This window comes from Theropithecus gelada, chromosome 8, assembly GCF_003255815.1.
Source record: "Theropithecus gelada isolate Dixy chromosome 8, Tgel_1.0, whole genome shotgun sequence".
In the NCBI taxonomy this organism is placed as follows: domain Eukaryota; kingdom Metazoa; phylum Chordata; class Mammalia; order Primates; family Cercopithecidae; genus Theropithecus; species Theropithecus gelada.
In genome coordinates, this window is record NC_037676.1 from 140,845,641 (window position 1) to 140,857,653 (window position 12,013).

Genomic DNA, 12,013 nt, shown 5'->3' on the forward strand with positions numbered 1-12,013 from the left:
CCATCAAGGGTAGCATTTTCAGTTTACAAACTCATCTTCACATCCCCAAGTCTAGCGGAGATACTATTTGATAAATGAAGTTGAACAGAGAGGAAATGAAACAGTCCTTCTGTCTATTTTCTGGAAAGTGGTGTGGGGTAAATGACAAGCATAGAAGTTGGCTTGGCTTTGAAGCCAAGAACCACAATAGACTGAGTCCACGGAGGACACATTTAACCCTTCTGTGACGCATTTTCTCAACAATAAGTGGTGATAAGGGGCAGCTATTGCTGTCAGGAGCATTAGCAGATATAGTGTAAACTAAAGCATTGCACTCCACTAGGAGCTGTCCTGGGTGCTGGTGTTGGTATCAGCTATTACTAAAGAGTATGACAGGACAATAACTACTTGGGGTACTGAAGTTGGACTAGCAGGGGTCAACCCCAGTTATAGTACCTGCTAGTTTTGTAGCTGTGGCATTTAATCTTGTTAAACCTTAGTTTCCTCATCTGTAAAGTGAAACAACAGCTCTGCCTCCTAGCATCATGCTGACCATTGCAGGAGATACTAACCTGCTCCTTGGAACACTGAGCACCCTGCCCAATGCAACTGCCTGGGGCTCATCATGCAGGGTTAGACCACATGCCCCAAGGACTTCTTGTGGTTGGAGTGACCATCAACTCCTAAATGGAGCAAGAAGAACCCCTGTCTTTCAGATGCAGCACTAATTGTTTTCTTTTTTTCTCGATGGAAGCTTTCTATTCTCAGGGTATTTAAAGGAGCAAACCCTCCTTGAAGCAAATTATAAGGGAACAAAAGCAGGGCCATTACTAAAAACATCAGCACTGCATGCAGGGTTGGGCTGAAGGAGAAAACAGTCCATACTTCATGGAGCTAACTCCTTATCTGTTTAATTGATATGCTTTACTTCTTTGAATAAAGACAATTCTGGCCGGGTGTGGTGGCCCACACCTGTAATCTCAGCACTTTGTGAGGCCAAGGCGGGCAGATCAAGAGGTCAGGAGTTTGAGACCAGCCTGACCAACATGGTGAAACCCCATCTCTACTAAAAACACAAAAATTACCTGGATGTGGTGGCATGCACCTTAGTCCCAGCTACTCAGGGGGCTGAGACAGCAGAATCGCTTGAACCTGAGAGGTGGAAGTTTCAGTGAGCTGAGATTGCAACACTGCACTCCAGCCTGGGCAACAGAGCAAGACTCCACCTTTTAAAAAAAAGGCAATTCCTCCTCAGCAGAGGCTAAGCCCAGCAGCCAGCAAGTTGACAGCAAAGATTACTTAAGGATCAGGTAAAATTTGAAATTACAAAGCGAGAAGCTTGGCCTCATCTGGCGATCCCAGAAAGAGAAGGTCATGCCCAGTAAGGAGCTCCTACATTTGAAGATGCTGCACTTTCCTGATGCCTTTCAGTCTAACACTGCCCCGGGGAAATCTCTTGTTCTATCTGCACTGAGATCTGATATCTATAACTCCTGATGCAGGAGTCTTGCCTCTGTCAAAACCTCTAAATCTTCACAGTCCACGGGTCATGATAGCTAGACGTCTTAACCTGCCAGCTAGCGTCTGGGAGACCTGGGTGTTTTCCATTCTGTTACACCACAAAGCTGGTGCTGTTGTCACAGCACAGAATGGTTGGTTTTTTTGCTTGCTTTTTTACAGTCACGATAACAGTGCCAACAACCTTTTCCAGGACTGGGCCTATGGTAAGGAAAGTGAATCACTCACCTTGGGTACTGAATACCTCTTGCTGAGAAGCCAAGAGAAATAATATCCCTATGCAATATAGATAGATAGATAGATAGATAGATAGATAGATAGATAGATAGATAGATAGATAGATAGATAGATAGATAGATAGATAATAGATAGATAGATAGATGATAGATAGATAGATAGATGATAGATAGATAGATAGATAGATAGATAGATAGATAGATAGATAGATAGATAGACAGATAAATAGATTGCATAGGGATGTTATTTTATATATATTATTTTTTCAATTTTTTTTTTTCCTGAGACAGGGTCTCACTCTGTCACCCAGACTGGAGTGCCGTGGCACGATCTTCACTCACTACAACCTCTGTCTCCTGGGTTCAAGTGATTCTCATGTCTTAGCCTCCCGAGTAGCTGGGATTACAGGTATGTGTTACCACACCTGGCTAATTTCTGTTTTTAGTAGAAATGAGGTTTCACCATGTTGGCCAAGTAGCTGGGATTACAGATGTGCACCACCATCCCTAGCTAATTTTTCTATTTTTCGTAGAGACGGGGTTCCACCATGTTGGCCAGGCTGGTCTTGAACTCCCAGCCACATGTGACCTGTCTGCCTCAGTTTCCCAAAGTGCCAGGATTACAGGTGGTAGCCACTGTGCCTGACCCCTATGCAATATTTTAAAAAGTCAAAGTCAATCTAAAATAACTTAAGATGATTGAAGTAGCAAAATGTAAATAAACACAGGTATCTGGCGCCGCTGGTATTTGGCAGAAGTGAGTTAGGTAGGTCATTCAAGTGGAGGGTGGGGTCATGTCTTTATTTTAAATTTTGATATTTTGTTCCTCATGAAATGATTGCATTACTTTTAAATTTTATAAAATATGGCAGGCCAGGCACGGTGGCTCACACCTGTAATCCCAGCACTTTGGGAGGCCAAGGTGGGCAGATCACGAGGTCAGGAGATCGAGACCATCCTGGCTAAAACAGTGAAACCCCGTCTCTACTAAAAATACAGAAAATAAAAATTAAAAAAAAATTAACCGGGCATGGTGGCAAGTGCCTGTAATCCCAGCTACTCGGGAGGCTGAGGCAGAAGAATGGCGTGAACCAGGGAGGCAGAGCTTGCAGTGAGCTGAGATTGCACCACTGCACTCCAGCCTGGGCAACTGAGTGAGACTCTGTCTCAAATAATAATAATAATAATAATAATAATAATAATAATGCATTAAAGTATTATTTATCTAGGTTGCTGAGGTTTCTGACTTCTTCAATTTTATTCCCAAATCCTCACCCTAAATATGGGGCTGCCACCACTGTGACCACAAGGGCTAAAAAAGCTAATGTCAAATGAGCACTTACAATTGAGAAATAAAAATAAAATCCTAGGCCCCCTAACCAACTGTACAGACCCCCTCTTGGCCAAGGAGACCCAGAAAATCCTTAAAAACTGAGTTCCCAGCCTGACCACCATCTCTGGACTGGTTTTGGCCAACTCACAGAGCATGTGTAGTCAAAGCTTTCACGTCTTCTGCTTCACCTTTTGATGTCAGAGGTTTCAAAACTTTAAAAACTCCACCCTTGGATTATGCTAATGCTGCCATTTTTTGAACACATGACCCATGATGAGGCATGAAACTCAATTTCCCATGCACATGTTTCTCCTTCCATAAAGATTCATGACTTCTCCTATAGCTTTTTAAATACATGCATTTGACCAGCCTGCTCAGCATAAATCCTGCTGCTTCTACCCTCCCCTTGAGGCACTTGCTCTTGGTTTCTGCCGGAGGCTATGCTTCCCAGCCTGCGGGATGGACAGCCTGCAAGTGCAATCCTATGTGAGAAATAAAGATCTCCTTTCCAAGTCTGTGGGCCTGAGACAGGATAGGCAATCAAGGAAGTAATCATGTTCTCGGGATACAGCAACCGTCCGTAGTGACAGTAAGGACAAGCAACACAATAAGCCTCAGCATTCACATTATAATTAAGCTCATCCATGCAAAGCTATCTTCAGTAGGGACTTTCCCCTCTAGAGAGCATGTGCAGTTTGATTTTGCCCAACCTCAAACTGACCCTTTGCTCATAATAGTAAAAAACATACCCCTTGGTGGAGATTTAAGATGCTAATGAGACATGTGACGTATGAACAAGTACATACAGCTACTGCACATGTGCACCCAGAGGACCACTCAGAACATGCTTATGAGTAACACCTCTTCCCACCTCCTTATGAATAATCATGTAAGGCTCCCATAAAGGGAGTCTCCCTAGTGCTGGTCTTTGCTGTCTCATCCTTACGAGCAGCCCACCCTGAATCCTCTCTCTCTCAGGTGTACTGTCTATTCTGCCCCTAACTTTCAAAGTATTCTTTTTCTTTTGCAATAAATTACATGATGCTGCATCTCCTTTGCTGTGTGTCTCTTGTTTAAATTATTTTCAACCAAGAACTGAGGTATCACAATAGCCACACTTTGTCATTCTTCAGTTGATACAAAGTACCAGGCACTGATGGGAGCATTTTGCCTGCAGTTGGCACAGTAATAAGCCTGTAGGGTCATAGTTTTTATAGTCCCTTGTTAACTTTAGGAAACAAAAGGCCAGAGAGGTTAAGAAACTATCCCAAAGTCACACAGCTGAGATGGAATTCTCACCCCAAGGCCTGGCTTCTGAACTTTCTCTCCTAGTGACAATTTTATGCCACTTCTTCTATCAGATGAGGCATGTTATGTCCAGCCAGGCCTCAGGAAGAGACACGGGGACACATTTGGCCCCAAGTGTTGGTGGGGAAGGTGTTTAGTCTGCAGCAGCACAGAGACCACGAGAGATAAGGGAACATACTCTGGGGAGCACCAATGACAGTGGGAAGGGAATGAGGGTGTGGGTCTATCTGTCCCCATACCAGCACTCAGGCACTTTCTTCTTAGAGTTAAATACTATCACCACCAACAGCTCAAACAGCTCCAGCCCCAGCACATTTGTTTTGACAGTCAGAGAGCTTCCCTGCCTATTCTAGGTTTGAGATTATACCCCCCTTTCTCTCAGGCCAGCCTCCCTGGCTTTGGGAAACCACAGAGCCACAGAGCTGCTTTTAGACATGCCTTATCACTCACATGAGAATAACAGTGCTCGCTTGCATTCAAAAAGCACTTTCCTAGTATTTTTCAACTGAGTGCCACGTTCTTTTTATGTATCGTATCACTCAATTTTAACAAATCCCTGACACCATTTGTATTTTTGTCATTACTGTGGAGGTGTCTGACCAAAAAACTCACGTCTTAACGAGCAGGTCCCACACAGTCCAATTCTTCCATGCATTTCATACTTTCCAACACGCAGTTGTTTGTAAATGAGCAACTGAGATTCCACAAGTTGAAGTCACCTGCCCATGGTCAACAGGACAGTCAGTGCCATGCTTAGACCCAGAACAGGGGTTTTCTGATTTTCAAAACCACTCCTTTACACTGGCTGGCCATCACTCTTCCTTACATTGAGATTAAGCATTGAGATGAGCAGAATAGACCCATGCAGATGGTTATGAAGTCTCACTGACCTGTGGTCCAGCTATTCCTGGGGGCCCTGGTAGGCCTGGAGGTCCAGGCTCTCCCTATATCAGGGACACAAGGAAAAAAACGGAAACAAGAATGAGTATCTGGCCCACATCCAGGGTCATCACCAAGCCATCACCCTCACACCTCCATTCACTGATTTTCCACTGGGACTTCCTGGCAGCCACCCCTGCCCCTAGCCTGTCTGAGCAAAGGCTATAGGCAAGTGGTAGTACTGAGTGTGGCTGTGCAACCATGGCGTAACCCACCATTGATGTGGTTAGTTGGTGTGTCTCCAAGATGACACGATGGCCCCTGCCTCCCATATTTGCAACCTGAAGCAGCCGTCCTGCCATTTGTTCCACGGTTGGTCTATATGGCCAACAGGACATGGCAGAAGTGATGGTGTGTACTTGCTGAGATTAGGGTATAAGATGGCTCACTCCCACCCTGGCCTGCCACACCCCCGCCCCGCCCCCTCCAGCTTGCACTTTTCTATCCAACCACTCATTTTGGGGAAAACCAGTTTCCATGTCTTGATCTCACTCAAGCAGCTCTGCAGAGAGGCCCATGTGGTAAGGGACTGAGGTCTCCATCAACAGCCACAAGAGTGAACCTGGTTGGAAGGGGATCTTCCACCAGATGGACCCTGAGATGACTGAAGCTCAGGGCTTGAGGGTTGCCTCATGGAAGACCTGAGCCAGAACAACCCAGCGAAACCACTTCTGGATTTCTGCCCCAGAAATTTGAGATAATAAATATTTGTTGTTTTAAGCCACTCAGTTTTGGAGCAATCTGCAATGTAGTGATAGATAACTAATATAGTTGAGAAGAGAGAAAAAGTGTGCTGCACTAAGAAATAGAGTCTGAATTATGTAGCATCTCATTTGTGTGTGTGTGTTTGTGCTTTATAAATATATGTACATGTATAATTACACTGGCGCATATTGAGCGTTCTTTGTAGTTATTTTCATAGCCATTTTCTTATGGTTATTTTCACTTCAAGCTCTGTAATACCTGGAGTGTCAGCTGCTTGACTCTGAGAAAGGACCACCCAGGTGGGAGGGTGGGGGTTCTCGGTCCCCCGCCAGGTCCTGCCAGGGGTCATGGAGCATTGAGTGGTTCTGAACATCAGAATCACTGTGTAGCAGTTGCAGTAAACACACAGAATACAAACCTCATTCCCAGTGATTTGAAGCAAAGCAACTGTGGTAGAAAGGTCTGGAAAAGACTGATCTAAACATTTCCCTAAGTGATTCAGAAATGCCACCCTGACAGCCTCTGCACTGATATCAAGAATCTTTGAGGTCAAGACTCCTGGAATAAACTCCTAAAGACCCATTTATCTTAATGAACTAAATGATCTTCTGAGCTGTTTAAAATTAAGGCAATGGAAAAGGCTTATGACATGGATGTAAGAACATTCAAACATGTTTATTTACTATCTGATAAAATATGATACAAGAAATGCTGCAAATCAAATAAATGCCTGTTTTTAATAAGTTGATCACCAGGAGAATTTAATTAGGTGAAATTATTCTTAGTCAAATTAGCTTTAGGATTGGCCTCTGTCCCTTCCAGGGTTCCGGAGTGTATGGAGAAATTTCAAGGACTGTGGCACACCCGTGGGGTCTATGCTCAAATCGCCTGCGTAGCTGAATCGGTGGAAAGGGAACAAGCTCTGCTTAAGTCTCAGAGAGTCAGAATAAAGGTCATCTTTCACATTTGTGTTTGTATTCCCTGTACCATGTATGGGTAAGATACAAACTACAAATAAGAGGCTTAATTCTCTCTTTTTTGAAAAGAAAGAGAATCTCACCTAAGTCTTTTTCTTAAAGCATTTACTTTAGAAAACGGATCATTGTCAGTTCTTTATCTGTCTCTTTGAAATGTGTGTAAATCCTTTTAAAAGGCAAAGAAGACTTTTTTTTTTCTTTCCAGTTTGATGACCCAGGAATGTCTTTCTCTAGGAGTTAGGATCCATCTCTGTGAAATATGATCAGCAAGGAAGATCCACCTCTATCTCCCAATTTCTAGGGGATGGCATCTCCCCAAGTTGCAACACTACCTTCTTACATAAACATGCAAGAAGTTTATTTTCACTTTAGATAAAGCCAATTAGCTAAGACAGAGGGCCATCTGAATTACCAGGTGAATCTAAGATGAACATATGTGACAAATAGCACTGTCAAGACCTCTTACTTGAGGACTAATTATTGCTTACCTTGAGAAAATGTCTGTAATGGACTTTATCTGCTTAGCTATACAAAAGAGTGAGATTTCTTCCTGTCCTTACCATCTCTTAACAGATTGTCTGTAATGCACATGATATTCAAGTTTAAATTTAATTAAATATTAAAATGGTTTTCTTTCTCTTCTACCTTTGTGAAGAAGTCTTCTGGGTTGGGAGGAGATTTTGTTTTTAATTCTATTTCCCCGGCACCCATGAAACTCCCTACTTCTGTTTTGCCCCAGGACAGACCACGAACTCCTTTAGAATAGAGTCTCAGCCTTTTTCTTCTGAACCTCCCCATTGTCTACATGTTGACTGACACATAAGACACACGTAATGGGGTGTCATAAACAGGCAATGACAAGGGATTGAATGCATGCATGCATGGACGGATCCACTGATTGATCTATGAGTCTGAAGTGCCTATCTTGGTGCCTGTTACATAGTAGATAGGCAAAGTTGTTGGATGATAAAAGAAAGGAAGGGAGAAAGATGGGGAGGCAAGGAATGTAACTGAATGAGTATATGTTTCCAGGTGTCAGCATGTACTGGAAAGTCACAATCAACATCTTCTTAAAGTAACGAAGACCCATAGATACCAGTTCTTATCATTTCCATAGCTGTGTCCCACAACTCCGTATTCCTCATCTCTCTTGAATCTTGAACCCCTGAAACCCTGAACACCTTTGGAGGCAGCTAGGGCAATATGAGATCTCCAGAATGATATTTTCATTGTGATGATAAAAATCAAGTTTCCCCTTTTCTCCTTACCTTTTTCCCTTCTGTGCCTTCTTTCCCTGGCTTTCCTGGGAGACCTTTGTCCCCCTTAAAACCTGGTAGACCAGGGAGGCCTGGGGGGCCAGGAGGGCAGTCACTGCACACATCCTGAGAGTGGGGAGAGAGGGAGGGACAGAGAATGACTAGCAAACACAGTTTCAAAGCAAAGCAAAGTAGCCCCGGCTGCTACCTCTCCAGATGGAGATTTTGTTTTTAAATACCAGAGAAGATAGAAAAGCAAATAGGTGGACTGAGCCATGATCCAAATACTTTTGTGTCTAAACTTTGCATTTTCCCTTTCTTCACTGAAAGTTAGGTTTCGGCACTGACATGTCTGGCTATTCCTCCATTTCCTCCTACTTCCACGCAGACTTCTGGAAGGATAGCCTGAGGAAATGATGTCAAAAATTCATGTAAAATGATCTGTGAGCAGCTGAAAACATTAACAGAGCAGATTTAATACAAACATTTAGTATTACTAAAAATAGCATGCTCTGTCCCTGATGTTAGAGGCCAAGCTGGGAGCTGAATTCTCTGTTCTGAGTTTGCCCAAGCCAAGTGGTTTCTGAACAAGGAAGAAGGATAAACAAGGCGACAGGCACACACCCTTGGGACTTTGTTTCTGTGACACAATCCAGGCTCTCACCATGCTTAGCTTTATTTTTTACCCAAGGTAAGCACTTAATAAATGGTCCCTGGAGTTGGGCTTTGTTCTACTTCTTTACGGCAGGTAAATACTGCTCCTTGAGTAAATTTAAAGTCCTCTGAGCCCAGAGCATGTGTTTTCTGATTTGTCGGATCTTACAGTTTGGAGCACACTATGCGCTAAACAAAACTCACCTGACTGTACTCCAGCCTGCTTCCTCCACCTGCCTCGTGGTTTACCTCCTCCATGCCCTTCTCTCTAATTTTCCCTCTCATCCACCCTGCCTGTCTCCTTGTAATAGGAATTTAATGGATAACACAAGTAAAGCACTTAGAATACTCTCAAGAAAGATTAGATAGATGGATAGATGATAGATAGATACGCAGATACATAGATAGATAATGCCCACACATTTAGCCATTATTGTTAATTTATTTATTCACTCGGTCATTCACTCATTGAAAAAATACTTGAAAGGCACCTACTATGTGTCGGGCACTGTGATAAGTTTGGGAGCACAGTGGGTGTGTGTCTTGAAGAGCTCTCAGTTCAACACTGTCAACTGACACAAACACATGCACTAACTATGGTCTTTTGAAAGCCCTACCAAAGGGATCTGCAAAAATCTGTGCAAGCTGCACTGTTCACAGTCCATGAGGTGAAGCTGCAGGTGATTTAGTTTTCATCTTGGTCTCCGATTTCAGGATGGTAAAACTTTTCCATCACAAAAGCATCTCTGAATGGCCTACCTTCCTTTTACTTGTTTCACCTACTCAGTCTTTGGAGATTCTTTAGTAATCTTCCTCTCCAAGAAGCCTTCCTGATTGCCTGAGGATGGGGACAGGCTCCTCCTGCTCCCAGAAATCTCAGGAATCCTCACTACTGAAGTACTAATCTCCTTGTTGGAATGATCTTTTATTCCATCCTCTCTCCACCAGGCAAACTGAAGGTGTAAGCACCCAGATGACAGAGGTAGAATTATCTTTACATGCCAAATTCATAGCAAATATTCTTCCACAGGGCATGAGTGCTATAAATGAATGAATCAGGCAACCCAACCAACTAACCAACTGACTGACCAACCAACCGATTAACTGTCCGCCTGACATTCTGGCGACTGGGGCCATCTTCCTTTAGCGGGTAGTTTGCAAAGCTGATTGGGTGATTTGGAGGGTGGGAAGAGTTAAATATTGGGATATATAAAGCAAGAGTGCATGAGATATTCAGCTTAATTAGATGAGCTGCTTTTTATAACTGTGTTTTGCTTGGAAGAGTAGCACAGCTGAAAGGAGCTCACCTCTTTGTAGACCTTCTCTTATTGTACTCTAAGATGAGATGCATCCATGAGACATTGCAACTGTGGATGAATGGATGGATGGATGGATGGATGCAAATAGAACTAGCCTGATGACACCAAAAATTCTAGCCACTGAGATATTTCTGGACTTGAGCGTGCCCCAGTGATTGGAAGCCATTCTTTGCAGTGGGATCCATAACACAAAAAGATTATATCTGAGTAATACAAAAACCTCACAACTTTCCTATTTGTTTCTAATTTCCGGCAGGGTTCTCAACCTGGGCCTGTTGCACACTATGCAGGATTATTTCCTGAAGACCAGAACTGTCGGAGACACAGACCTACCTGTGAGGGAGCTAGACTCAACTCACTGACCCAGTTCTGGAATCCAGTGAGCATAGGGTGAGATCACCCCAATCTGCAGTCTTACAGATGTTCACCTTGGCTCCAGAGCTCCTGGGACCCACCAGTCCCTCCTGGCTCTGCACCAAAGTCCAGTTCAGAGGGCAGTTCACACTTTCTCTGAATGTATTGAAACTGGATAGGGTTGTGTTTCCAACCAAATGGGCTTGCCCATACTCCACTTAAACCTCTGTCCACCTGGAATCATGGCTTCATCTCCCTGAGTCTCCTTATCTGTGAAATGGGGATGTCAAAGTCTTATGATAAATGAGACAATGAGTGGAAAATGCCTGACACTGTCCTGACACAGAGTGAAAACACAGTGACTTTTAGCTGCTACATGTGCCATTACGGGTTTGTTTCTTTTCCTCCCTAAATCTGTGGCCTTGTCCCATTTGCAGATCAGATGACCTTGATCATCAATACTAGCTCCCAATCTCTGGGCGTTCTGAGTTATCTCAGGCAAGTCAATTAATATTTTTGAGTCTATTTCCTTACCTGTAAACAAGGATCATTCTTCTACTTTAGGAGATTGTTGTGAAATTTAAATAAAATAATGCATACAAAGTGCCTAGCGTATTTCAGGGTTCATTGTATGTAATCTATAAATGTTCTTTCCTTCTGGTCTCCATCCGTTCCTCTGGTCTAAGATATTTTCTTTTCTTTTCCTTTTTATTTTATATTTTATTTTATTTTATTTTATTTTGAGACAGAGTTTTGCTCTGTCACCCAGCTTGGAGTGCAGTGGTGCAGTCTAGGTTCACTGCAGCCTCCGCCTCCCGGGTTCAAGCAATTCTCCCAACTCAGCCTCCTGAGCAGCTGGGAATACAGGCATATGCCACCACGTCTAATTTTTGTATTTTTAGTGGAGACAGGGGTTTTCCCATGTTGGCCAGGCTGATCTTGCACTCCTGGCCTCAAGTGATCCACCTGCTTCTGCCTCCCTAAGTGCTGGGATTACAGGCATGAGCCTTCGCACCCTGCCGGGCTAAACTATTTTCAACAAACTCAGCTTGTTATGTCATTGCATGTAATACTGTACTTTGCGTGGTGTGAAGTACCAAGTAAGCACTCAACAAAATGCTGACTACATGGAGGAATGCTACAGTCTTTGGTGTGTAGAAAAAAACAGTCGTTGCTACCCAGGAGAAATGATCCACCTTCTCACTGGACATCTGAATCCTCGCTACTATATTTCTACCAAAGAGTTGCGTAGCCTTCATCTCCAAATCTCTATGTGACAGGCAGAGAACTCACTAGCTGCCTGGACTTCATCAGACAGTTGTCAGGAAGTTCTGGCTCATGTAAAGATGAAATCGGATAGTACAGAGGCTACGCATAAGGCTTCAGAGTTGGTCACACTGGGTTTGAGTCTTGGTTCTGCCACTAGCAGGTCTGT

General features: G+C 43.5%; 1 protein-coding gene across 1 annotated transcript in view; it reads right to left on the minus strand.

Moving 5' to 3' along the window:
• Positions 1 to 12,013, minus strand: part of COL22A1 (collagen type XXII alpha 1 chain) — a 297,548-nt gene that overhangs the window by 52,180 nt on the left and 233,355 nt on the right. Inside the window, exons 45-46 of the mRNA XM_025394525.1 lie at positions 8,264 to 8,377; positions 5,265 to 5,318 (exon numbers count right to left, since the gene is read on the minus strand). Coding sequence (XP_025250310.1) covers positions 5,265 to 5,318; positions 8,264 to 8,377 — 168 coding nt within the window. The remainder of the gene's footprint in view (positions 1 to 5,264; positions 5,319 to 8,263; positions 8,378 to 12,013) is intronic.